Below are 27,267 nucleotides of genomic sequence, written 5' to 3'. Positions count from 1 at the left end.
ATATATCATGCATGACACGATGAAATACCTTGGGTTTCTTCTTCTGCAGGTCCGAAAGCAGCTGGAGCTGTTGTTCATACAAGCCTTGAAGCGATTCCCCAGCAAACTCGGTGTTCTTCGAGTGAAGAAAGTCTTCAATAGCACTAGCCACCTAGAATATAACGATGTTAGGCATAACAATAAGTCATTAATGGGGTTTCCTACTGCAACCGATGCGAGCACCACCATCGAGGCGGTGGCCTCAGTCTTACGAGGCTGGGACGGGCGATTGCCTGGGCGAGATGGGAGTTTACTGGCAAACTTGAGGCCCAGGTTGTTATGCTGGGTGCGTGGGGCAAAGAACGCGTCCTTGACGACCTCAGCAATGACGATGTTCTCGAATGGGCGGAGCCGGTCAGCATTCCCTGTCTGGTATGAACTACAATTAGTTAGGTTCACCGACATGAACAGGATCACCGCACCGAAGACGAGGGGGGGAAGAGGTAACCCTGAGTGAACAACAGCTGAGATATGTCCATCCGAGACATCCCGCTGAGCCTCAGGATGCGAGGGGCAATGATGGTTGCAGCTTTCTTGATGCTGCAGCGGGCGGTACCAAGCCGGTCCGCCGTCTTATGAGAGAAGTAAACAGACAAGAATACAAGGGGAGTAGCTGAGGACTCACATAGGCACTGAACGGCTGTTGGTAGAGTTTGAATGAGCCGTCCTTGAGGCGGTGACCGACGTCAAGGTGGCCACCAGAGCCAAGATTATGTGCCTCAGTAATCAGGCCTTGAAGCGCAATTTCCTCGAGGCCGCGAGGTGTCATTGGCCTAAAAACGTAATCAGCCACACCTAGCCCTTCCGCCTTAGCTACATCAGCGTCGAACGTCTCGGTGCCGATGACCAGGTACTCTTTTGCCACCAGGATGCTACCTTGAATGACCTTCTGTATGAAGGGTGACTGCCTCTTGAGGCCGATTGAGACACCTGACTGGTTATCCTCATTTGCGAATTTAAGGAAGATCTTCGTGCGCGGGAGCCATGGCTGAGGGTGGTTGTCGGCCGAGTCATTGTTGCCATCGTGATACTCGTCTTTGGCACGATCATGAGTACTTGAGGCAGACCCGCGCATCCACGATCCTTTCTCACGCTGGCCACCCTCAAGCACCTTGGGGAGCTACGCAACGTGAAGTAAATTGACGGCTAAGTACCGAAAGGACAAACACTCACTTCATTCTCGAGCTTCGTACGGCGATGCCCCGTCAGCTATGCGTATAGGTGAGCCAGCTATAGTAGTAACCGATAATGTTGGTAACATTTACCTGTGCCCCAGCAGAGATTTCGACTGCTAAGTTCTCAGTCACGGTTGCAGGCGGAGGTACTCTCAAATCTGTACGTTTCTCCGAGTCGGGCCCATGTCCTTTGGTACTGACAACACGAACAGCCTAAAGCAAGTCTGCGGTCAGTTTATTGATAATAAAAGCAGAGAAATAATGTCATCTAACTTCATATCGCAGCTGCTTTGCTGGTATGAGCTCATCCTTATCTTCGACTAGGCCCTCATCCGTGTCTAAGTCTGACGTCTGCCCAAACTCAGAAGTGGAGCTCAGCTCATCGTCAAGAAGCTCCGACGAGATTCTTTGCAACAAACTCTCATCTCCCTCATCACCATTAACCTGCGGCATGAGATAGGTTGGTGCAACCGCCTTCTTGGATCGCTTGGGGGGTCTCTGCTGACTTTTGGGCACAGCAGCGGCGCTCACTTGGCAAAAACATCAGCACAGCTTAGTGGGATCGTAATCTGATCAATTCCTACCTTCACGCTGATCAGGCGTGGCAGAAGATTGGCCACGTTTTCTTTTTTTGGCGGTGTCGTTGACTCCTGACAGAGAACCAGCTGTGTCTTTCACATTTGCAGACTGGACTCTACCCTTCCTCCCCTTGGTTGTGGTCTTTTTCACCCAGGCTAGAATAAAAACGTAAGGTTTTGGAAAAGACTGACTAGGATTGTCACCTGACTCGGGTTGTTGAGTAGCTCGGTCTTGGTTGCTCTCGACGCTAATGATCCCAGAGGTAAGCAAAGTTCTGTTATCAGAGAAGGTCACTCCATGTTACTTACGACGGGCTACTTCTGACTCGGCTTGCAGGCCTGGAGGCACGTCGCTGGTTGCCGCTGAGGGCTGGCCTTGACGTGAACGTGTCAACCGACTTAGGTTTGGCCCACCCATGAACGGAAGCGTAGTTTGTCAGGAGGACGGTGTGGTGAAGGAAGCAAGGAGGAATGGTATCCAACGCAGGTGAGCTGAAGACTGTTCGCCGGTGCACAAAGGGCTGAAATGGAACAGTCATACTAGACTTTGAGGCGCAAACAACAAGCATATGGAGAAAGTCTTATTCATATTCCGAAAACCGGGAAACAACTGAACATATGGCTATGGTCTTACTCAGATTCCGGCAAGCCAGACTAGGACTAGTTGATATCAGCGCTGAGTCACATTGGCGCCACCACCAACTTGTCTCCGTACATTGGTTATTGCATTTCGTGCGTGTTCTACTCACATCTACCACCCAACATGCCCTATGTCTGCCCCGGGTGCAAGAGCCTGTTCCGGAGGAGAGCCGATTTGCTACACCACCTCCGCAAAACAGCCAAGCCTGAGTGCATTCAGGCTAATGATGAATTAGAACACCCTTCGGAATTCCAACCTCCCGCAATGCGACAACGTCCACAACAGGACAACGCCCACCGACCCAACACTGTTCTTGAGACGGAACCTGGAGAGCCGTCCCTAAGCCAGTTCGAGGGCGACTTTTTTTGGCAACAACTACCAAGAGGATGAGTTTCCCTTCCCAGTTGACGCATCCGATAGTGAGGAAGAGCCTGACTCACGGCCTGTTACCCCCGACTGGGAACTCCCTCGTGAGGAGGCCACTTTCAGAGCCTCCGTTTCGGAGGAACTACAAGACTCTGAAGATCTTTCAGCCTCAACATCGGCTGCACGTCATGCCGACCATGCTGCGGATGAGCGCCTGCGTCAGCCCCAAGTTTTTGTCAAGTCGTTTGGAGGCCGTGCAGGTGCACCCATTGGGTCAAGGCCCGGTTCCACGTTCCAGGAGTACACGCGCGATCCCAACTCGCAGAACATGTGGGCGCCATTTCTATCTCAGATGGACTGGGAGATTGCGAGATGGGCAAAAATGCGTGGGCCAAGCTCTACCGCATTTTCAGAGCTGTTAGCAATTCCTGGAGTACGTCCACAAACCGTGTCATGTTGTCAAAACCTGATAGTTTTCTAGGTTTCAGATGCCCTTGACATTTCCTACAAGAACGCCCCTGAGCTCAATGCGATCATTGACAACTCCATTCCCGCTCCTCGCCCGGCATTCACACATAGTAACATTGTGGCGGGAGATGAGAGCTTTGACATGTTCTCTCGGGATATCCTCGAATGCATACGTGCACTTTATGGTGATCCTGAGCATGCACAATACCTCAGTTTTCAGCCCGAACAGCACTATGCGACGGCAGACAAGGCTGAGAGCGAGCGTCTGTATCATGATATGCAGACCGGCAAGTGGTGGTGGAGTACACAGGTAAGCCTCGTCCATTTCAATCCCCCGTGTTCAGGCAAAACTGAGTAGCATTGTAGGAGGTCCTTGAGCAGCAGAAACCCGGTGCAACCATCATCCCAGTCATTCTATCCTCCGACAAAACTCAGATCACGCTATTCCGGAACAAGACGGCATATCCTGTCTATCTCACAATCGGAAATCTCCCCAAATCCATACGTCGCAAACCTAGTCGTCAGGGCCAGATTCTCCTTGCATACCTCCCGACATCACGCCTTGAGCATATCACCAACAAGTCGGCCAAACGTCGGGTGCTTGCTAACATGTTTCATGCTTGTATGTCCCATATCACTGAGCCTCTTCGAGATGCTGGTATCAACGGCATCGCCGTCACAAGTGGCGATGGGGTTACTCGACGAGGTCATCCAATTCTTGCTGCTTACGTCGGGGATTACCCCGAGCAGTGCCTCGTAACAGCCGCATACTCCGGCACATGTCCCATATGTGACTGCAACCACAATTCCCTCGGCGACTATCCTACTCCGTCCCCACCGCGTGATCCTGCGCGCGTCATCTCAGCATTCGACCTTTGTGGTTCTGACGCGTTTTCTGCCGCCTGCCGCGATGCTAACGTGAAGGCTATACAAGAGCCTTTCTGGCTTCGGCTTCCATTTGTCAACATCTTCCAGTCGATTACACCCGATATCCTTCACCAGCTCTATCAGGGAGTCTTCAAGCATCTCAAATCTTGGCTTATCACTGCTTGCGGGGCGACTGAAATTGATGCTCGTACGCGTCGATTTCCACCCAACCACAACATCCGGGTCTTCCATAAAGGGATCACTTCGCTGTCGCGTATCAGTGGTGCTGAGCACAAGCAGATCTCGCGTCTCCTGCTTGGGCTTATCATTGACGCCCCCATCCCACACCACCACCGCTCAAGTCTATTGCGCGCTACTCGGAGTCTGTTAGATTTCCTCTACATAGCGCAGTTCCCCGTTCACTCTACCAACACAATCAACGCTCTCGAACAGTCCCTGACCGAATTTCACGCCCACAAGGACATTTTTGTGAGACTTGGGGTACGAGTGCACTTCATCATCCCAAAGCTTCATGTCCTCCAACACTATGTGCGCGCGATCGAGCTTTTCGGCACCACAGACAACTTCAACACGGAATCGACGGAGCGGCTCCATATCGACTTTGCAAAGGACGCATACGCTGCCACCAATCACAAAGATGAGTTCTTCCAGATGACTAAATGGCTCGAGCGTCAAGAGAAAATCGTCTTTTACTCAAAATATCTCAGCTGGCGAGCGCTTGGTGAGGAACGAGGCAGTGCTATTGCTGCGCCCGGCAACGGCTTGCGATGGCATCCGCCAGATATGGCGTGCGTTCTTCACCAGAAGATGACGATGCACCCAACGCGCCCCTCTGTTACCCTCGACGACATCACCTCCGCTTCCCACTACGATGCAGCCCTCTTCTCTGCTGCCCTTGCTCGTTTCATTGTTCGCTTCCGTGACTCCACCCTCACCTTGAACCAGGTCGAAACCCTCATTACTGACGTTCGCATCCCCTTCACATCTATTCCTGTCTTCCACCGGGTCAAGTTCCATAACGACGAGCACTACGGCAACGAAACAATCGACTCGGTCCATGTTCAGCCGCCTAAGTACAGCAACCATGGAACCACCATATCCCCAGCGCGTTTTGACACTGTTTTAGTCCGCGTTGGAGACAGTCCAGATGCCGGTATTCACAGTAAGCTGATTTCATTCAGGCTAGTTATTATATGTGCTGAATGAACTACTCTAGACCTTCGTGTTGCGCAAGTCAAGGTGATTTTCTCTATCCCCCTGGCGTCTATACATCAACTCTTTCTACCGGACCAACCTCCACCTAAGCACCTTGCATATGTCGAGTGGTTCACTCCATTCGCATCGCATCCGGAGGCGAACTCCGGATTGTATCGAGTCAACCGTGACTCGCGGAATGGTGAGAAACAAGTATCAGTCGTACCTTTAGACCGCGTTGAGCGAAGCGTGCACTTAATTCCAAAGTGGGGACGTGCAGTTCCGTCAGAATGGGCTTCGCATACTGTATTAGATCTATGTAATACATTCTACTTGAACGTGTTTAAGGACATGCATACGTACTTTAGCTTACACTCCGAGTAATGCTGCTCAATATAACATAGATCTCAATAACATGTTTACTTTGTGTAATCACTGTCACGTCACCAGCTCCTGGCAGACTGTTGCAACTTTCCTCTGACTGTAGTACAGAGGCGTTGCAACACTAGCTGCTTCCTGTCCCGTGTGAGCTGTCCAGTATAGACCGTTGCAATGCACAGATTTACGGGCGCTGCAACAGAATCAGAAGATGTGGCTGTGTTAATCTCCTAGCTTCAAGTTATCAAGTTTATCTCCCCATAAAACATGCAGCTACGTGCTCATAGTCCATTCTCGTTTAGCTCTTTTCAAGCTGAATATAGCCGAAGCTGTGGATGGGAGGTACATGACGCGTTATACATTATCAGGGAGGCGAGTCCGAGTCTCTGAGACATAAGTATCATAAAGATGCCGGAAGTACAAGCTAGGACTCGGATCAGCACTGAGTACTTGAGTCCCGAAGGAGAACGCCGGGTCATAGCGTCCGGGATGTGTTGCAACACTTGGCCTTCGGTTACTTTTGAGCAAAGCCATTTTCGTTGCAACGCTCCTCACCGGATCCGTCACACCGATAGACCAACTCCGAGTCTGTTGCAACGCCCTTTGGTCTATTGATCATGCAATGGATCGCGAGTCTATTGCAACACTTCTTATCGGATCCGTCGCCTCGGCAGATCGATAGCCCGCCAAGTCTGTTGCAACAACTTCTTCGAGGTACAATGTATGGATCATGCTTCATTAACAATATAACATGTCGGCTTGCTGTAGAGTCGAACATTTTTTCATGATGATATGATTCTTTACTGTAGCTACTGTGCGGTATCAGCAATGTGCTTCTTTGCTCGTACTATTATGTCCGTGAATTACTGCAAGAGACTTTGTCCACTTCGACGTGAAACTCAACGCCAGAGCGCGTCGACTATTAGCCTGTCGGAGCGCATATGCTCTGCTACCCTCTTCGTCTTCCGGCGCTGCCAACGTCTTCCGATCACTATACGAAACCCACCATTCTGTCTGCCATTTGAAAAATGCAATTGTTCGGCGCATCTCCTCAACAAGGAGCTCAACTTCCTCGGTCCAACGCATTGCCCGAGCCCGAGCTTTGCACCATTCAACTCGGATGGCTGGAAAGGATACTAGTTAGTAGACTAAATCTGACAGCTCGGAAGTGACCTCTTACTATCTATCAGGACCGGATCGTTCTCATCATACGGGTCGAGTGGAAGCGCGAGCCAAATCCAAGAAATTCTTCGCTTGCCCTCGGTCTCCCCATCAAGTTCCTCCGGCATAGCCCGAACATCAGCATCCCGAAGGGCGCGTAGCTCAGAGGGAAGCGAATGTTTGCGGAGTATAGGTTTCAGGAGTAGAAGGGCACCGTAGGCGTCACGATAAGTATCCTGATAACCCTTGATCTTGGAATTGACTGATTCAATTATGTTGAGCGCGCGAGTATTAGCTCCTTGACCGCGTGAGTTGCGGTCCTTGTCCTTATAGAGGTAGTATCGATACTGCAGTGTCTGTCTAAGGTCGCTGAGTGCATCGTGAGCCTGAGATACCCTCAAGTCCCACTCGATCTCGCGGAGCTTCAGGTCGCATGTTGCTCTAGGAGGAAGCTGAGACGGGAGAAACAAAGTAATAGACTCAGGGTTAACGGGTTTGGATGACGTATGCCGGCTGGATCGCAGCATGACCACAGATGGCATGTGTAGTACTTGAGCCTTGGTCCAGTTTTCGATTCTAATTTGAAGTGTGTTGGCGCGGTTCTGTACCTTGACTTGATGGTCAACAGCATTCTGGCCGACGCTGCGACGCTCTGCCCGGAGCCGCCGTTGTAGGTCCTCAATATCTATACCGGCAGCGATAAGTACCCCGCGCGTGATTTCCGAGTGCGTGATCGGCATTCCTTTTGCGAGTTCCTTGGCTTCCCGCTTGGCGAGCTCAAGGCGGACTGAGAGCTGCGTTGGCTCTGTTCGTGTTGTAAGCCCATAGCAGTAAACATCACGCGCGGACTGGGACTTACTTTGTACCCGGCTCTCGAAAGGGTTAGGTTCAGTCTGACCGTTCTCCCAGGCCTCCACATCCTTGCGCCATTCCACGAGCCTGGGCTGAGGAAGGGTACGTTCCATATCCATGAAGTCTTCCTGGTGATCAGCGCGCTTGACAAAGGCAACAGATAGCTTTCTGTTGAGCTCGAGGCCCAGGCCAGTGGTCTTCTTCCAGTTCCAGTCGCCGAAAAAGTCGTTGAGTGTATCCTTTCGGTGACCAGGCCCCATTTCTTTGGTACTGGATGCTACGGGGTTGATATTCGCCCAGCCCCGCTCGGGTGCCTCGCCATCAGTCCGACCGACACCTGGAGTGAAGTTGAATGAGAAGCGAGTGCGACAGCTGAGAATATGGGCGGGAAGGTGGAATTTCGGAACGAGGAAGTGGAAGATCCGGCCAAAAGGACTGAACGCAAGGTGTTCAGGTAACTTTGCCGCTCGAGCCCATAAGTTCTTGAACCACTGGCAGCAGATATCGTAGGAAATCTTGAAGACACGAAGCTGAGCCCATCGAAGTGTTGAGAAAAGTATGTAATCCATGACGTTGTACCTGCAATTAGGTCAGAGATCCTGTCCGAGCCAATAAAGTCATTACGCACCGTTCTCCTGCAATCAAGTTGCCCACACCACAGGGAAGCTTCATGTTATGCCGTGCACAATCCACCGTGCCCACTCCTGTCACAGCGAGTCCACGAGCGAACTTTGTATTCGCCATGTTTACGGCCTTGTGGTTTGAACAGGAACTTCGCTAAGGGGATATTAGATGATGTATGACATGTATGAGCGTCAAATACGTACGGCGTGGGGCGGATCAGGCTGTGACGCCAACCAGTCTTGAAACGGCTGTTCTTTGACAAAATACGCCCAACCGTCTCCGAAGCTTGGATCCAATTCTTCTCGTGATACCGCTTTCCTCTTCAGACGGAAATTGGCGTCTATTGCAAGAAAAAGCCCGTATAACCATCTTTTGTGTGGTCAGCGTTGTGGAAGAGAAAAACGAGGCAGGTAAAGCTTACTGTTTGTGAGGCGGTGCGGATTGCCAACCATCGGGAAGGTTTTTCTCTGGATGGGGGCATGCTGGGCACTGTACAGCACATGCTCCCTCGGGTGTTTCTTCAAGGTCTTCGCTAACATGTCCCCTTCCCGTCCGTTTGAGCATCTTGAGGTGGCGCCACTGGCGCACCATGACAAGGAAGTTATCATACCGGTCCTGTATGATGTTATTGAGCCACAGAACTACAACGACATAGGGGTGAGCTTCCGCACCTTCTTCTCCAAGATACCGAGATTATCGGTCGCCCGAGAGATAGATCGATAGAACTCATAAGCTGAAGACTTTGACTCCAAGGAAAGAAGATGAAAGCTCTCCAGCACGCGGAAGGTGGCGGCAGTCTTTGGGTCAGAAACGGATGCAGGGAACCATTCAGCACGAAGCAGTTGCTGATAGTCGTTATGGGTGGTCTCGCATTGGCAAAAGTCGACGCCGACTTGATGAACACCGTGGGTATCAATTACGACGAAGTCATCAGCATATGCCTGCTTGGGGTTATTGCAATGGACGCCAGGCGGGTGTCCTAACTGCACGCGAAGCCCCATAGCTTTGAGGGACTTCGGCTCGAAGAACGTCCCATTCCAAACCTGCCGTTTGAGTCCATTAATCAAATGTTTAGTACGGAGAGAAAAGAGCGGAAATACCTTGATGCGGTGAAGAGGAGCCTCATTGTGCTTCTCAACCATGCACCCTTCGCAGTAGAGTATTCCTCCGTGACAGTCAACGCATCGATACCGAGGATCCGGTGATTGACATCGAGGACACTCCTTATCATGCATATGGCTGCCCCGACCTTCAAGGCGTATCATCTCCTGCAGGTATGTGTGACGTAGCGCGAAGAAATCCTGGTGTGGTGGCTGGGCGAGGTTGCCACTGAGTTATAAAATTTGATAGGTTAAACAAAAATGCGCCTCACCTTCCTTGTGCGACGCTGCACGGGTGGTGGCTCCATAACAGGGGCTGGATCGCCCATTTCGAAGTCAACCTCTGGCAAGTAATCAAGAATAGATGCCTGAGGTATGCCTTCCTGCGTAGGGGTCGGCAGATTAGGAGCGGCGAGATGAAGGCGAAGCGTGTCCTTGCTAAGGCTGAGTCCGGCAGATCCCCGCCCAACAGCAGTGAGCGACGGTACCAAAGTTGGACGCGAGGACGAGCTTGGATCTGGAACCAATTGTCGTGTGGGTTGCATTCTGCTGACTTGATTCCGACGTCTCCGCGAGAACATCTGTAGTAGCGATGAGTTGGCAATCGTCGCATCCGTTTGATCATCTAAAATACCTTAGTCAATATGATAGCACAAATTGTGTCTGATAGATTATGGTACCTTGTCCAGCTCCCGCAACACGACATCGTAACTGCAGAGTACAGCATGGTCCCAATCCGTAGTCACTGAGTCTCTTTGATGGATCTAAGACACGACCAGACCAGCACATGTAGTGCGTCTTGAAGTAATGCGATGGAATCAGGGAGCGATCTCTCAAGGAAATGAAGACGCTTTGGATCGTTTGATTGTAGGTAGTTTCTGTGCTCATACTGGTCAGTCAGAGTGGAGGTGGGAGCTACTTGAGATGTACCGAGGCATATACTTCTCCGTGCTGCACCGGACACAAATATCGAGAAAACTCGCTTTGCCAGAAGTAACATGGCAGCGCGCGGAGGGGCGAAATGAAGATGTTGACCGCTGAACTTTTATTAAACAGTACGGGAAGGGCGGCAGATAGAAGATGCCATAGGGAGGATGTCAGAGAAAGGGTGTCAGAGAGAGGGCGGCAGCCAGACAGCAGCAGAGAGACAGAGAGTGGGCGATAGAGAGCTCAGGCGCATTTTCCAAGCCCTGACTTCCATTAGACAGCGATATTGGAGTCACTAGACCTGCGCGGGGTGCGGCTGTAGTCAGTGCATTGCCCTGTATACGAGCGGAAGCTTCAAAGCACTAGCATAACTTAGTTACGAAGGGTTTCGGTCAAGACACGCGTACGTTGACGCACATAGGGGACATTCCTATTTGGGAACTTTAGAGCAAAACGCGTTGCAACGGCCAAATTTCCCAGGACCGTGTGCAACACTCCTCCTGCAGGTGTTGCAACAGCCCATGGCTGATGCGCTAGGTATGTACCGGTCATTTGGGCGTTGCAACGCTCTATTCTCCTTAGACATAAATACAGGTGAGTTTCTGCCTTGTCTCAACCAGACCTCCCTCTCCCTATCCCCCATCGCCTGTTGATGCATCTCCCTTCGCAGCCCAACGTCTCCGCAACACCTGGCTCTCCAGATGCTGCTGCAACTAGGAGCCGGATCGAAGGTAACTCCTGCCACCTTCTGTAGAGGCTATGATAACCTGACGTTTCCCTTCCTGTTGAGATGCCCTCCAGATGTTGCAGTTGCTCCGAATCACGGAATCGGAGCAATATCAACTTGGCCACCTACTTCTCGGAATACCGCCGGACAGCGGTCGCCTCCCAAGTGACGATGACAAGGCTTTGTCATCGTTCACTACCGCTGTTTCTCCGTCCCTGTTGCCTGATGCTAGCGCGCACGATGGTATAGAAGGTACGCAATCTGCGATTTCCACCCCTCTGCTGATTCTAATAGATTCACCTATATTACAGGATACCCGGACGAGGACGTTGATGAGGGCGTTTCCTGCATCTCCATCTCGACTACCTCATCCTTATCTTTGTCCCCCGTCTTCACGGCCCCAGCCCGAACCATGCCACGTTCCGCCCCGGTTTCTCCACCTCTCTCAGCTGCCCGGGTGATCCCTCATGTTCATAGCCCCATGTCACCTTCTTCTGCTAGACCTGACGCGGAGGCGGTTAACTGGCAGGACATCCCTTATACCCCTGCGCCTAGCCGCACGCGCGCTGAGCGTGCAATTTATCTCAGACCTGGTAAGCATATACGCCCTTGCCGTTACAAAAGCCTCGCTCACAGTATGGATACCTTTGATTTCAGACACTCCACCTGCTCTTGCCACGAGTAGCTCGTCGCACTCAGCTATTCCGCCAGCTCAGCCTGTTCTGCTGAGCTATGCTCGGGCTGCTCCACCGACGTTCCTTCATGGTAAGTGTGCGGTGATCATCAATACTCAATACTAACTACGAGCCAGCATCAGTCGAGGGCCCGTCTATGGTGGGCCATCACCAAGCTGTCTATCACGGTGCAGTGTTCTGGGTGCCAAACGTTGGTACACCAGAACCTTATCATGTCGTGATCAAAGGAACTCGCGCTGGGATTTTCTGCGACTGGTAAGGCTCCTACGCTTAATGTAAGATCTTTACTGACAAAAGTCTACGTAGGGGAAGGGCATCAGAGTACGTTACTCGTATTAAGGGCAACATCCACTTCCGCGTGGATGATTGGGCCACGGCTGTGGATTCTATCAAGAGCGCGGTCAAGGAGGGCCGGCTCCAAGTCTTACATTAACGCTGTTTCCTTTGTTGTTTGCCCTTGGCGTTTACTGTCTTGGGTACGATTGTTTCTCAAGTATTGAGACTATACCGTTCGTTGCTGGTTTCATATTTATATATGCCTCTTGTCCTTTGCTACATGTTATTCAATATATACACGGTATTTATGATTTGTAAAGACACAATCCCCACTCTGAATATTGAGTCTGTTGTCTCCGAACATTGTTCGAATTCACGGAGGGTGCTACAGTGCGGCACACTCACTACCACGCACTCAGCTGTGTTCCGCCGACGTGAACATCTAGCCCACTCGCACATGATTATTCTGTGTCTTCTTCATGTGTTCGCCTTCCCAGAGAGCAACAACCTCACGGCCTCATTGCCTCCCTATCAACCTCAGCCGCGTCCTCTAAAATGCATCGCAGATCTTCACATCAACAAGCACAAGGCGAGCGACCTGGATCCGACTTATATCGCGGACCTTGCTTCACGCCTGGCGGTGACTTGGGTGGTGATCAATCGTAAGGACGAGCTCCGGCGCGAGGCACAGCTTGATGCGTTGCTGACGTTCCACATGCATGTCCGCGCGACGCTCGCTTTCTGCCCCGTTTTCGAGCCTAGTTCCACCCGAACACATATGTGCTGAGTACAATCGAGACGAAGTTCAACTAGTCTTTAGTTCACCTGGGTGACATGTGCAACGCCCTCGCCGCGCAGTCTATAGGAGAACCGATTATACAGATGACCCTCAACACGTTCTGTAATACCGATGTGTCGACTCGTCCATGAGTGTCACGCTCGGTGTGCTGCGATTGAAGGAGATCGTCAACCCAGTGGTGAACATCAAGACGCCTTGCGGACTGTTTACCTCGACTCCCCAATCTCCCGGAATCCCAGCTCGGCCAAGAATGTTTAGCAGGAGCTTGCATATACATCGCCGCGCACTGTCACTGCTGCCACCCGGATGGTACAACCCTAATCTAAACTCGACGCTCTCTTTGCCAAAGAGGAGCCACTTGTCATATACGTTCCGACTCTTTCAAGTCAAACGAAGGCGGGATGCCTGGACGGAAAGAGGGATCAAAGCACTTGGGGTAATCAAATAAGACGGTAACCTTAGATTATTCTATGATTCCTTGATCTCTAACACTCTGCTTGACGCTTATTGAGCTCGATGCTTAATATCATAGACTACGTACAGTACTAGTACAGACTGACAAATCAAGGCTCTAGTTACAGTTACAATGCATCAGACGATGTATCACACCTCACAAATTCTAACGATGATCTTTTTTGGACCGGCTTTCCAGGCTACGCTTGGTTATGCAGACGATATGCGTAGTCTCAATAGGATTGGGACATGCAACTTGGTATCACATCGCAAGTACTTGCCGTACTTTGATCAAGTAACAGTCAGTCACATAGCTTGTAATATACGATAACAGTAGTAGTACGTGTTGCATTGATGCTATGCATGATGCCGCCTTCGAGAAAATGCAAGAGTTACCACCGTGACATATGTCTTATTATCCGAGTCATTGTGCTCGAGCTCAGTGACACGAATATTTCAGGATTCATATACATCTGTAGACATAGACTATCCAACGAAACTTGAAGATCAGATTAGGTACTTACGTTTCAGACATCTAAGTAAAGTGTCATGCAACATATATATGTCTTCAGCATGCACATATGACGAAGAAGAATACATTACCAGTTGTGACTGAATTCTGCCAAAGTTAAATGACTGTCACCTAGGCGGATCATTACACACTGGCTGTTCACATCCATCCAAGACCAGGCAATGCCAGAGATTTAAAGAAATTTCTGATTGACTATATAGCTAGCTCTATTTTAAGCGTGCCCAAACAGTACAGTGTAGTTTGCACGTATCATGCCCATCAAAATAAACTCTCTACAGCTCGTCATGACCGTAATAGTCGTCGTCGTCAGCGTTGCCCGAGGAGGACTCGCCGCCAGCGTAGAGCTTGCTCGTGATGGGCGAGACGATGCTCTGGACCTCGCTGAGCTTCTCCTCGAGATCCTCAGTGCTGGCCATCTGGCCGTACTCGTCTATCCAATCAGTTGTGTCCTTGATCGCGTCGAGGAGCGCCTTCTTGTTGTCATCCTCGAGCTTGCCACCAAGCCCGGACTGGTCAGCGAGTTGGGACTTGAGGCCATAGACGAACGACGAGAGCGAGTTGAGGGCCTCATTGCGGCGGCGGTTGGACTCATCCTCGGAGGCGAACTCCTCAGCCTCGCGGACCATGCGCTCAACGTCTTCCTTGGAGAGACGACCCTTCTCGTTGGTGATGGTGATCGACTCAGACTTGCCACTAAAGGGAGCCCATGTCAGTGGAAGGAGCGTGGTGATTTGAAAGTGATGTTCGCTGAGAAACTGTACGCCTACGACTTCAAGTTGAGCATACGTAGACCACTGCGGAATTTGAAGAAATCAGCCCACATGATCCGGGTCAATGAGCACAGGTAAAGTATACTTAGTTGACAGGTAATTGAAGTTCACTACAAGCCTGTTCTCACCAAAGTGATTGCGCTGCACAAACCCGCAATGCGGGGTAACATCCCCAGCACCAAGTACTTACACCATGGGTTCGTCAGAGCCGTCCTGGGAAGGGGAAAGGGATCTGTCTCTTTAGATGATGGATCATAGTGGATTTGCGCACCACGAACACGTGCAAGGTGCCATTTATGAGCAGATCGAGTGAAAGTAATCATGGCAGATTAGGTAGAGGGGCATAATGAAGTCCTGGAAGAGGTGCGTAGACTGCGTGCTGCGAGTGTACACAATTATCACGTTCTCGCTGCGTTTGGCGTTGTGAACGTGCGATTGCAGGATTGCAAGTGAAGGCTAGCCTGAGGTTTGTAGAGAGCAACGCAGTGAAAACTTCGACCAGACGGTACAGTTGAAATGCTTACCGTATCATCTAATAGCGCTGTTGAGGACGACGGACTTAGTATTCGCACAGAGTACTTTGCCAAAGAGCTAGAGTCTGAGAGACTCCAACAGAGGGTTTAGTCGAGACACCACTTACCCGGTGTAGTTGACCTTAATCGAATTATGCGAGCACACTAGGTATTCAACGAGAAAGAGTGATTTATTAGCTAGCAGTTGATGATAGTTGACATGATGTGGGAGGTGGTCTACTAGTACTCGTATGTATAGTGTGACATTCAAACGCAACGTGGTGGCAAACTTAATTAAAGCAAAGGCGTCTGGTTGAAGCCCTCGACTCGGCCCGACTAGCCGCAACTAACCATGACTCGGACTGGAGAGTTAACTTGCTTATCCGGTGAGATGTTCAACATCCTATTCTTCGCACGCTTCCTTGTACACCCCCTTCACCTCCCAAATACCGTTGAGTTCTACTCACTCTGTCCTCATTCGCTCTCCGCCACCATCTTATTACTTATATTACAGTGTGCTTTCTCGGGTCCTCAATCTACGCGTCGGATGGGGCTGATCACAGGTCCTTCTAGGAGAAGGTCTAATCTCGCACACTCGTGCAGGGTCACCATCTAAGACCGACCAGCAGACGCTCTGAACGCGTCTACGCAGCACTGGAACCCGCCCTCAGTGATGCTGATATCCTTGACGATACCCGCAGGTAGCTAGCAATGGAACTCATCCTCGTGATAAGCCATAACCCCGTCCAGATAGTTTCTCGGAGCTCACAACTTGAATCGTTTAAAAAGCCAATGTTTTCGCTCCAGCGGCTGCAGGAATTAACTTCATCTCATCCCCGCGTCCTTACTCTCCACGCCTACTTCGTTATACTCCCCTCATCATCATGCCGAAGGCTCCGCAGAACCCAAAAGCACCACCAGCGCCTCGTACAAAGTCCAAAAAGTTCTCCCGGGTGAGCAAATAGCGCGTTATTTCTTTTTTCTACAACACTCACGATCTTCAAGAACGTTGAGAGCTATGTTCGGTGTGCCCACGTCAATGCCAAGCTCGACATGGACGACACGGAAGGCGAATGGGGCATCTGGACTTTGGAACAGCGAGAGTTCATGGTCTCACAGCTCCCTACGTACGGGGAGTATTCCGAGAAAAAGAACTTTGCGTTGTTTTGGCCTGATTTCCAGTCCACATGGTATTTCAGGTGGCCCGAGCTCAAAGCCCTCTTCCCCAACCTATCCAAAGACGCTGAGCTTACGCAGTTCCAACGGGACGTTGTCGAGAGAGGGATCCAGTTTCGTAACGTGGTACGTTCATCGTCTCCCTCCCTTACTCATAGCATTGACGAACACTGTTTGCGTGTTAGAAAACAAACGCGGCCATGCGATGGGCCTTCAGGAACAGCATTACCTGTACTCGGTCTATCAGTGGGAGGTCGGCCACTATGTTGGACAGGATGATGGGTTCGAATAGTCGGTGCAACAAGGACTGGGAATGGTTCTGCAAGCTCTATTACGACAAAGAGGTTGGACCCGAGGTAACACTCATTCTCAACGCTATCAAGGGGACGCCAACGGGTGGCCAGGTCTTGGACGCGGTCCGTTCCGTTGCACAGCGCAAGCTTCGTGACGGCCCCCAGTCAGTTCGCGATGAGATCGAGGGAAAGAAGGATCAGCAGAAGGTTGTCCTCGCCGGTCCCTCGCCAGCCAGCGACCCCAAGCTGAACGCGCTTGCTGCTAGAGCGTAAGTTTTGATTTACTGTCTTGTGATTTACTAGCTATATACTGACATTGAAATTTTAACAGTAACACGATGACGGTTATGCCGTCTTTGGCTGAAATACACGAGTATGTTTCCAGCCAAACCGTTGGCGGAAAATCGACCGACGGCTTTCGTTTTGCGACAATGATCGTCGGCAGAGATCCGCTTTCAGGACAGATGTGTAGTGGATGGTAAGTCAATACATCGTCGTGCAAGTGGTTGTAGCTCACTGTCAACCATAGCATTCACGTCGGGCTGGACCAAGCTGGCCTTGACTTTGGTCAGGTCTCGCAGAGCTGGAAGCGCTGCACCGAGGAGTTTGCTGCCTTTGCTAAGGCTCGTGAGTCCTTAACGCATCTAGGGTCTGCCTTTTTTCACGTTGCTGCCTAGCTGGAAGGCCGGTTGAGATTGTTCTGCGAGGAAAGGGAGGTCAGAACATCGTCGAGAAGCGGGATGACAGCGACAAAGAAGCCACCACTGCTCAATTGTTATCGTTGAATGAAGACAAGGCCGGAGACGTAGTTATGCAACCTATCGATTCGTGTGCACTGGAGGCTAGTAAGTGTTGCAACGTTCATACGTGCCTGGTGCCTTCTCTGACGTCATGATGTAGCCACTACCTCAACTGGTCAAGACGGTGCGATATGGGTTGCAACATTCGGTAGTAGTAACTAATGATGTCTTCTTTTTAGCCACAACAACGGAGGAACTGGGCCTCCAAGGTAATGCAGAGCTTAACGATGCACGTCTTTTGTCATTGACGTCATCAGCTTCCTTTGTAGATGCAACATGCGACATATTAGCCCACGGAAATGATAGTAACGCACATACTCTTGTCGCGCCTTATGGCGAAGACTCCACCAACGCGGGTAAGTGACCGCCATATTGGTGTTTGCAGTGTCAGTAGCTCACTTCGCATTTACAGGTATCGCCATCATAGATCAAACCGATGGGCATGGCTTGTCCCCTGGCAATATGTCCGATGGTGGTGTTGACTCATACACGGCACCTGCGTACTTCGACCCCGCTTTCTTCGATACCACCAACGACTACTCCTGGCTCGATGATCCCCAGGTGCAGCAGGCGCTCTCACACTTTGGATCTATGGAGAACCAGTTCCCTCAGTATGATCACGCGGAGCTATCTGAGGCCTTGTTCCAGGGGAGCGGCCAACTCGACATGAACATACCCATCGATTTCTCCGCCGCTCAACCTTCGCAGTTACTACCATCTTCCCAGCCTAATGTCTCCCCGGATCTCAACTTTCCGGGTATACTTCAGCCGTCGACGCCGCAGTCTTCCTTCCTTCCTCAGGATCCTGGACCTCCTCTGGTTCTGTCGCTGTCTCATACCCCAGTCTTTACTGGGGTAGCACGGTTGGCGCCGTCACCTCAGACAACGCCCGACGTATACGCAGCTCAAGCGCTGTCACCGCCTTGGGCTGATGATCAGCTGCCGTCACCGTCTCACGTTTTGCTCCACACGCCGTGGCCTTCTCAGGTCCGAGTGCCGTCATCCTCGCACTCCCCATCTCCTCAGCCCTCTACGGGCCATGCCTCTGCTCCCTCCTTGGAATTGCCCCGCTCCACGCCTCCGCGCCCACTCATGCAGGTTGGTAATGTTGATGGTGCGAGGCGCGCGTCAAACCGAGCACATATCAAGTTCAACCCTAAGGCCGCCGACAATGCGATCGGAGGTCTTTGTCTCCGGGCTCCTGGAAAGGAGAACATACAGCCCTGAAGGGTCTAAGAGAATAACAAGTTGTCTAGGTTAGTACAGTATATCATACCTTTGCAGCGCGACTTTCTTACCTTCTGTCTACAGTGTAAGATCATTTCCCTTCATACAGTAGATCCCCATTGCACTCAGTTTCCCAGTCCATCTCACTTTGTCTTACTCTTCTGTCTCGTTCAAGTAAATTCCGAGAATTATAGCTTATCAGTGTCATAATGTCTTTTCATGTAAATTCTCATCCGGTAGCTTTTCCCTCAGCCGCATATGAGGTTTTGATGCACCCGCGGTGTTTCACCTGGCAATTTAATTGGTCCAAATTTGTTTATCACACATGCGCGCGTACTCGCGCGAGCTTTTGGGAGCAAGGTTAGCGTAGGTAACAAAGTGGTTTCATGGATCTCGAGAGGGCTCAGACACCATGACACGCATCTGACTGACTGACTGACGCATGTACATTACAGAGAGCATCCGCCTGCCGCTTTCATCATTCATGTGCATCGCATCCTCCCAACGCAAGGGCTTCACATTCCACCTCTGTGTCTCCGACATGTGGTATCGCCGAGCAAAGTCATGCAATTTGTCGTCCATATTGTTTGACTCCACCGAGGGCAAGCGGCTGTCTTTTAGGTGAAACCCGGCCTTTGGGAATAGTATTTATTATTAGGTACTATCGCCAAAAACAAAAGTGCTGATGAATAACGGTGACTAGTCAAGTAGAACGGAAAGCTAAGCAGTTTACCCAATGTACATACGGTCAATATACTACTGCAACGCTACTATCCGGAAGACAACGAGGGTGACAGCACTGCAAACGTTGAGTGCAGTGCTCAGGGCGACGATGGCGAAAATTGCATTGAGGACGTCGAGGGTGTCGAGAATGGTGACGGCGTTGAAGGGATTGATTTTGGCGAGGCAGTACCGGCCTCTAAACCCTCTTCTACCGCTCTTTCGTACGCATGGAACCAGTCATATAGGTGCTAGTCATGTAGTGAGCAATATATTAATTCGAAGTCGCGACAAGAAAACTCACATAGGTCAAAACACAAACACGGCGATGATTGAACCTCGGGATCCAAATGCTACCCACAGCACTGCGGGAAAGTAACGTGTAGTGGTCGGGCCAGGTGCGAATCCAAGCCGTCGTAACGTCCCACCAGAACCTGCACTCTGCGGCGATCGAGGTCCTCTTGGCGATCGTGTACTTGTGCCACCATACTTTCAAGAAGTCGTCCTGCTCTTCTGTGGTCCAGCTCTGGAACACTCCTGGTGATAGCGTTTAGTAAGGGAACCTCGTCAAAGCAAACAAGATCAACATACTGGACATGATACGAAGGCCACGATACAGACGTAGGGAGCAAATACGCAGAGGGTGACAGCCAAAGGAGACAGAAAGAGGCACCAGCGCAACGAAGAGTCGGAATATAAGGACGAGAGGGAGGAACAGATGGGAGGATAATAGCCCTAGAAGCGGCGCCGCAATTCGGACGGAAGGGGAAGACGGCGATAACGAGCAACACTCAACGCTTAAGCACTCCATAAACGTTCCAGAACATGAGCTAAACAAACCTTGTTAGAGTTTCCAGAAAAACGGTGTTGCAACAAGACATTACGTACCCTGGTCCCGGACCTAAACTAGCGACTGACACTGGTTGGTGCGCGGACGCCCGCAGATATTGTAACAAGTACACGCGTCGCAGCTGCACCGATGAGGATCAGTTGCTTGGAGGGCAAGGCGCCGGGAAAAAAGAGAACGCACTGTAAATCGTATGTCCTTGGTCTGCTTCCGGGCGGCGGCGGCGTCGACCCCCGCACGATCGGAGAAGTGTTCGTTAATGGAGGGTGCCGTGGACAGATATGGATCACACTCGCTTTATATCATACATCCCGAGAAACGTACCAATTTAGATCACGCCGCCCAACGGTATCGAAATTTGCGTTGCAACATCGACGACCAGCCTGAGCCAATGAGAAGTCGCCTCCATCAGATCCGGCGTTGCAACAACATAGAGTGATGGTTCACCGCGGGAAGCGTTTATTGGGCGCCGGGCAACTCAATGCCAGTGGCTACAGATTGGCTACAGAGCGTCAGCGTTGCAACAGGGCTCTAAGTATTCACCTGTTGCAACGTTTGATAGAAGTTTGATCGCCCGTGCGTTGCAATGTTTGACGCCCGAAGTTTGATCGCCCGTGCGTTGCAACGTTTGAAGCCCGAAGTTTGATCGCCCGTACGCGTGCGTTGCAACGTTTGAAGCCCGAAGTTGATTAACCACCCGGACCGTTGCAACATCTCCTACAGATCCATCAGCGCTAGCAAACGTTGCAACACATACCTGCTGTAGTGGTTAATGCAACACTCACTGACCTACAGCTGTAGGTGATTGCTGCAACGGAATGGCTCTATAGCCTGGTCACGTTCGCCGTCACCTGTTCGAGAAACAACAGAACTTCTTACAAAATGCTGGAAATCACAGTATTTCCGATATTTCCTGGCAAAATCCGAGTCCAGGTTTTTCCTGATGCCGTGCTGGTATGACCTTGGCTTTGAAGTCGAGAATCGGTCAGCGAAGAGGGAGGCGAATTGGCGTCCTCGGTGGGCCCGGTGGTCTCTTCGCGTCGAGAACCAAAGACTGAGCTGACCCGGTGCCAGATCCAGCCAACTACGCTACGTCTTTGAGTGGTTTCACGAGGGGTACTGTCCTGCGCTGAATTGGCTTTCTCAGTCATCGTAAGCGTCGGGTGTTTTCGCACGAGAAATTTGTGAATGAGGAGGGCGGGGGCCGAGCGCTGAACGATGGCAAGTCTAAGACCAAAGGACGCGGAACGTCTCGCTTATATAGTAGAAGCAAGCACAAAAGGTCGCGTACCACGTCTATTGTGATTTGTCAAACAACGTAAGACGACCTACCAATTCAGGCCACAAAGCTTTTGCACCGTCGCCGGAGCTCCAACTTGCAGCATTGATCCAACGCGTCCCTGGTTCAAGCGCCTGCGTGGAAGCTGTGTGGCATGGACCGTATCGTAGCCCGTCGCGTGTGTTGTTTCGTTACCACACAATAGACGGTGCTGAAGGGAAAGAAGCTTCCGTATATCCATCCAAAATGACGAGCGGTGTCAGCGCTACCACACAGAAGATTCTCGAAGTTGTTCGGAGCGCTTAGACCCTGCTGTGCAATACAGTATACATTTGAGCATAGCCTTTGCTAACTAGGAGTGCAGCACTTTCTCGTCCTCTGTCTGGGTAAGCTGATTGTGTGTTTTACGTACATAAGGGTTGCGAGGCTGTAGCGCGTGTACCAATTATCACTAGGGGCAAAGTGGAATTTCTAGCACTCGAAAACGACTGGGACCAGATGCCATATTGACATGTTCGTAACTTCGACGCGGGGTTCAAATGTAAGGGGAGAACGCGCATGCGGGGACAGCTGCGAGGAAGGGTCATTGTTCGCTGGAAAAGTGGGGAGACAAGAGCGTCGACGTCAAAGAACGCGAGGCCAGCGCAATTCGCACGGTGTCTGTTTCTTCGTTCCCAGGCTTTCAGCACAGCCAACTTGGCTCGGCCCTTGCCGAACCAGGTTTCCCATTTCTTCTCGTCTCTTGCAGCCGCCTTAAATGGGTGCTTGTGGCTGTTGAGAACGTGTGAAATAACACACTCTTCTTCCAGAGACAACTTGACATTCAAAATGCTAGCCAAATATTCGCTTACTCAACTTTCAAACCGCTTTGCTGGTTTCCAACACTGAGATACCCAAACCCAAAACACCTAAATCCGTTTTTCTTACTAGCTATCAGATCAAGGAGACCGTCTAGATCAACATCTAAAGCGGTGAGAGTCCCAGTCATGAGCATTTCCTTTCATAATCAATCATTACCGGCTGTTCGGTATTGGTATTTCAGACCTACAATGCACTTGCTCCTCAGAACTCCAGTATCCTCCAGGCCCAATTCTCAGAAACATGCACCATTTCCGTGTCTTGGGCGTGATATGAAAGCGCCTCCGGTATCTACAGTACTCACGCCCGGGTATTCGATGTTGAAGGCCGAAGACATCAGTCCATAACTGCGATAGCCATCACGCCTCTTTACATCCCCTCCCCATACGGCGGAGGCGCGCTCGCGCTCACCCGAGGCTCCTCAGTTGTCACACGGGGCTCGTTGTCCCTCATCCAGGAATACTCACTCCTTACCTGGGGTTCCTGGATAATTTGCTGATACGGACGTGCTGTAATCAGCGCTGTGTTGATGGTGTGAGAAGGGCGCTTGCAGATATAAAAGGACGTTCTCACAGTCTATCATGTCTTGTTTCATGCGTATTTTCATGCGGTAGTAGCGGATAAGGAGGGCTGACGCGGCCAGTAGAGATAGCGCTACAAAGCCGCCTATGGCGCTGCCTGCTATTGTTCTTGCGGACGTGTGGTTCGACGATGATGTAAAAGTGGAATGAAGTGTAGTTGGAGAGGGAGACGAAGTTGGGCTTGAAGGAGACGACTGATTTGACAGCACTGTTTCAGTCGGTTTGGAGTTTCAGAAAAATAAGCCAATGCAGAGAAGAATACAGCCATACGCTCGGTTGACGATGGCATGTACTCTATAAAGTCCAGCCATATCAAGCAAATCGTGCCATTTGTCCCGGGAACCGTGCAGTCCGTGGTGATATTGTTGATGATCAGCGTATGCACTCCGTCATCCAGTATGTCAGACGAGAACATCTGATACCGATACACACTGTCCTCCATGGCAAGCGGCTCAAACACGGTCGGCCTCCCGCCGTCGATAGCGTAGGACGACGTCGGGAGCCCGGCGTAGCTGTTGCGTCCTACCATGCCATAAACGGATACCCAGGTGCCTGCCACCCCACGACAATAAAAGGCGCCCGGGTGAGCTTACGAGCGCGGTGGATGGTGTCGGTGCGCACCTGTGAATGTGAAGGTTACGGTGTCTCCGGTGCGGTTGGACCCAGTCGATGTGCCGTCGTATTCTGGTGAAACCCCGGCCTGCCACCAGTGTTCGCTCCAGCTGATCTGCGCATCGCGGTCATCTATTATCGGTAGCGGCAACGCCATATATGTAAGCAGGTGGTCTTCTTAAGTGCTGTGGCAATATTAGTAAGGGAGGGCGGGGGTATTGATGGTAACCCATTCACGTCTATGGTGGTATTGGGCCTTTTATACGGCATGTACCTGATGTGCACCGCACCGCGTGATAAGTACCCTAGATGATCAACGCGAATGCGTGATGATCAACTTAGACCGTTCAAGTTGCCGAGCGCTTGCAGGACCATAGGCAGAATGTGTTTGCGCTAGAGCCTCCCACAGAACCATCGCTGGTCAGTGTTCAGATCTCAGAGTCGATCAGCGCTGTACTGGGACCTCGAGAAATACACAGGGGGAGTAGCCCAATAAGTTCTCAGAATTTAATATTGTAGATGCAGTTTAATGGAATTTCGCCAGAACAGCGAGACTTATTTTGGAACTTACCAGGGACGCATGTTGAACAACGTTTGGCGATTTACACTTGACACGGCCAATTTGGTCATAAAAGATAATTTAATCAGAATATCTCCCCGCTACTAAGTACCAAATAAGTCTCGCTTTTCCTGCAAAACAAAGTTAAAGTGCGTCTTCAATATTTCCACCACAAGTCCCGAGAACTTATCGGGCTATTCCCGCTGTGAATAACTGAACGCTGTGAGGCGGCTCCATCCGTGCCATAAGCGTTCGGATACTTCCCGAAGACCCAGTACACTTGCTGTACACAGTACCCTCTTCTGATCGTAATTGTGTCTTGGAAGGGGTGAGAAGAGGGCACTGGCGAGTCCGCGTTGGGCCGGTCAGTCACAAATATTCAAGTTGTCATGTACTGTATTCTCAGAACTTGAGTTTTCTCGTCTCGTCCTTTACCATTGTAATGAGAACGTGAGCTTTGTTGTTGTGCAGATGGAGGCCGTGTCCCGATTTCAGAGACCTTATAAGGTCTGTTGACATACGCCGTATGCTTTTGTCGTTAGCGTTCGAATTGTGGCTTTCTCTGTCTGTTTCAAGTTAACACTTTAAGTTCTCCTTGCACCCGTACCCGAGTCATCGTCACTTTACAGCTTTGCCCCCATGTACGCGCTGCACCCGGTGCTACAGAAGTGGAAGGCGGCGGACCATTTGATGGGGATCCTCTAGATTCTCAAAACAAGAGTACTTATTCGGCAGGTAGAATCTTTGCCATACGGAACCAGCGCCAGCCCTTATAACATGTACTGCCAGGCTCATGAAGCAGATTGCCACGGATAGTGTTGTTCTTGGCTTGGCTTGGCCTGAAAGCCACTGGCTTTGGCTTGGCTTCAAGTGGCTTTTGGCCTGACCAAATCTCAAGCCAAGCCAAAGTTATTGGCTTGTGGCTTGGCCTTGGCCTGGCTTGGCTTGAGCCATGGCTTTTGTATGGTACTTTAACTACACTACAAATTTACTTACAAAATATAGCCAAATGCTTTAATTGCGAGTTGACCCCTGTATAGTGGTAAATACCATATGCTTGTGAGAAACTGCTTTTAAATATGCTTGATATGAGCCTTGTTAATTCCTTATGAGAACACTTGGTTATGCCTAAACACCTGACTATGAGGAAAACATGGTAATCAATCCTCAAGAAATCACCTAATCCTACAATACAAAGCTAACTCTTAACAACACTAGCTCAACAAAACTAACCATAGACAGAACTAATCCTTGACAGGGCTAACCCTTGACAGAAATAACATTTAACTGAAATAGTCCTTGGTAGATCATAAGTTTCTTGTTAGCAATCCAAATAAACATGAAAGTAATGAATGAGGCATAATTTCTGTTAAGCACTAAGGAGTATATTGAATATCAAGCTTTCTACTAAGCACTGGTAGTACAATTGCTATATCAAGGATAAGGCCTATTCAGGATTATTATTACTACACATTAGTTTTATAAAAGGTTAGTTCTTCCAAAAAAAAAAACAGATTCTGTCAAGAGTTGGGTATGTTTTGAGAGACAGCATAGTCAAGGATCACTTCTGATAATTAGTAGTCTCATTAAAGAATAGAGTGCAGGGTCAATCACCATTGATGAGAAATTAGGCTTCAAACTATTTAGCTCTAGAGGACGCCCTCCCAACACTGACTTTCCCACGATCACAAACAAGCGTGGTCTGCAGATTACAAAAAGAATAGATAAAGGATAGGTGTACAAGGTTTACAAAAGTATCACAAGCTAACATCAACTGTAATTATTGATATATAGTATTATAATAAGTGTCTAACAAAGCCATGGCCTATTGGCTTGGCTTTGGCCTGGCTTGGTGGTGAAGCCAGGCCAACAATGCTTGGCCTGGTACTGGCTTTGGCCTGGCTTGGCTTGGCCTGAAATCTGGCTTGGCTTGGCCTGGCTTTGGCTTTTAGGCCAGGCCAAGAACAACACTAGCCACGGATGATATGGCCGTGAAGCTTGTAAATTAAAAACTCCATGCTCATGCTGCAGCTGCTGTCTGAATGAAACAGCGCACACATGTGAATGTCCAATCTGCGGAACGCAGGCCAGACGCACTTAGCGTGAATCGCACAGGATGAGTGCGCCTTAGCTTGACTGATAGCGAAGATCGAGGCTGTCGCTTGCTTCGAGTGAGCGCGGATCGTAGCGCATCTTGTGCTGGTAGTGTTAGATTAGGGCATATGGCTACAGGCAGTAGGCTGCCTGCCCGCCGTGCCTGCGGTACAGGTTTCAAACGTCGGATACTTGGCTGCCTGAGTCCGTTGCGAAGCGGCCAGACCGAAAGATGGGCTGAGAGTGTTCGAGCTGGTACGCTATAGGAGAAACTGTAGCCAGCGGTGTGATCTGCAGGTAAACACGGTGTGTGTCGTGCCGCGATGACACCATTGATAAGCAAGGCAAAGCCCAGACAAGAAGCGGGGTGGTGAATCAGTTGGTACTTGGGGAGAGGATCAGGCACAGAGTGCATGGCGTTTTGTTCGCAGCGCTGAGCTTTGCAGTGTGAATGAGGGACATGCAATATGACGAACGGTGAGGAGAGAGCTGTAGTGCGGTGATGTCAGAGGTCTCGACCGAGGTCCTGCGGCAATGAAGATAAGCAAGCAGCACACGGGAGACACACTTACGGAGGAGGGTTGATTGTTTATTTGATGGGACTGCGTCACTTCATCGTGTTAAAGGCGGAGATAGGGATTGGGTGGGGCACCCGGGGAAAGGAAAGGAGGGTGCGAGGGAGCGCACGAAGATGGGGATCTAAAGGGGTCTGCGGGGATGGTATAATTATACGGGAAAATGAAGGCCGAAGATGGATCAGCGAGAAGCGGACCCGGCACAGTGGGCGATGATGTCATGATATCATGGAAGCGCACGACGGTGTTTTGTATGTACAGTCAACTCCCTCTTAACCCATACCCCTTCGTGGACACCCACAGGTATGGGTTAACGGGGAGTATGGGTTTGGAGAATGTACTAAAAATAGATGCAGAAAATACAGAGAAAATAAATATATTTGGAAAAGGCAATAGTAACCTGATAGATGAGCAGCCTTAGGAGAAGCACAACTATTAATCTTCGATGTTGACATTCTCTTTGATAGCTCTGCCCGAAGCTGACATGCCGAC

The 27,267-nt window shown here is 50.5% G+C and overlaps 7 protein-coding genes across 7 annotated transcripts; 3 read left to right on the top strand and 4 right to left on the bottom strand.

Annotated features, from left to right (window-relative positions):
- Positions 1 to 461: 461 nt before the first annotated feature.
- Positions 462 to 5,732, top strand: CONPUDRAFT_54049 (uncharacterized protein; the record flags this gene model as incomplete). Its single annotated transcript, XM_007769164.1, has 6 exons — positions 462 to 602; positions 3,124 to 3,231; positions 3,280 to 3,576; positions 3,633 to 4,550; positions 4,662 to 5,316; positions 5,371 to 5,732. Coding segments are annotated over 6 exons (2,481 nt in total), but the record flags the coding sequence as incomplete, so codon positions are not given.
- Positions 5,733 to 6,548: 816 nt separating this feature from the next.
- CONPUDRAFT_54452 (uncharacterized protein) lies at positions 6,549 to 9,640 on the bottom strand (the record flags this gene model as incomplete). Its single annotated transcript, XM_007769198.1, has 8 exons — positions 6,549 to 6,850; positions 6,907 to 7,692; positions 7,747 to 8,318; positions 8,368 to 8,516; positions 8,567 to 8,732; positions 8,785 to 8,978; positions 9,035 to 9,406; positions 9,464 to 9,640. Coding segments are annotated over 8 exons (2,718 nt in total), but the record flags the coding sequence as incomplete, so codon positions are not given.
- Positions 9,641 to 11,042: 1,402 nt separating this feature from the next.
- Positions 11,043 to 12,245, top strand: CONPUDRAFT_72269 (uncharacterized protein; the record flags this gene model as incomplete). The annotated part of the gene is made up of 6 exons (XM_007769293.1): positions 11,043 to 11,121; positions 11,181 to 11,369; positions 11,429 to 11,710; positions 11,775 to 11,882; positions 11,929 to 12,067; positions 12,119 to 12,245. The coding sequence occupies 6 exons, from the start codon at positions 11,043 to 11,045 to the stop codon at positions 12,243 to 12,245; spliced, it is 924 nt and encodes a 307-aa protein (XP_007767483.1).
- A 1,793-nt stretch (positions 12,246 to 14,038) lies between these two features.
- CONPUDRAFT_164625 (luminal binding protein) lies at positions 14,039 to 14,695 on the bottom strand (the record flags this gene model as incomplete). Its single annotated transcript, XM_007769569.1, has 2 exons — positions 14,039 to 14,565; positions 14,640 to 14,695. 2 exons carry the CDS (start codon positions 14,693 to 14,695, stop codon positions 14,145 to 14,147), a joined length of 477 nt encoding a protein of 158 aa, XP_007767759.1. The 3' UTR covers positions 14,039 to 14,144.
- A 1,343-nt stretch (positions 14,696 to 16,038) lies between these two features.
- Positions 16,039 to 18,650, top strand: CONPUDRAFT_72267 (uncharacterized protein; the record flags this gene model as incomplete). The annotated part of the gene is made up of 10 exons (XM_007769292.1): positions 16,039 to 16,107; positions 16,160 to 16,456; positions 16,516 to 16,892; positions 16,955 to 17,101; positions 17,153 to 17,250; positions 17,301 to 17,468; positions 17,524 to 17,547; positions 17,603 to 17,632; positions 17,693 to 17,779; positions 17,836 to 18,650. The coding sequence occupies 10 exons, from the start codon at positions 16,039 to 16,041 to the stop codon at positions 18,648 to 18,650; spliced, it is 2,112 nt and encodes a 703-aa protein (XP_007767482.1).
- Positions 18,651 to 19,339: 689 nt separating this feature from the next.
- On the bottom strand, positions 19,340 to 20,282 carry CONPUDRAFT_164624 (uncharacterized protein). Its single transcript, XM_007769568.1, has 4 exons — positions 20,259 to 20,282; positions 19,962 to 20,200; positions 19,675 to 19,907; positions 19,340 to 19,621 (listed from the first exon to the last, which is right to left on the bottom strand). Exons 2-4 carry the CDS (start codon positions 20,179 to 20,181, stop codon positions 19,472 to 19,474), a joined length of 603 nt encoding a protein of 200 aa, XP_007767758.1. The 5' UTR covers positions 20,182 to 20,200; positions 20,259 to 20,282; the 3' UTR covers positions 19,340 to 19,471.
- A 2,441-nt stretch (positions 20,283 to 22,723) lies between these two features.
- Positions 22,724 to 23,704, bottom strand: CONPUDRAFT_152797 (uncharacterized protein; the record flags this gene model as incomplete). Its single annotated transcript, XM_007769567.1, has 4 exons — positions 22,724 to 22,875; positions 22,928 to 23,143; positions 23,206 to 23,487; positions 23,557 to 23,704. 4 exons carry the CDS (start codon positions 23,702 to 23,704, stop codon positions 22,724 to 22,726), a joined length of 798 nt encoding a protein of 265 aa, XP_007767757.1.
- Positions 23,705 to 27,267: the final 3,563 nt, after the last annotated feature.

This window comes from Coniophora puteana, assembly GCF_000271625.1.
Source record: "Coniophora puteana RWD-64-598 SS2 unplaced genomic scaffold CONPUscaffold_5, whole genome shotgun sequence".
Lineage (NCBI taxonomy): Eukaryota > Fungi > Basidiomycota > Agaricomycetes > Boletales > Coniophoraceae > Coniophora > Coniophora puteana.
This window is presented reverse-complemented; position numbering and strand designations above follow the sequence as displayed.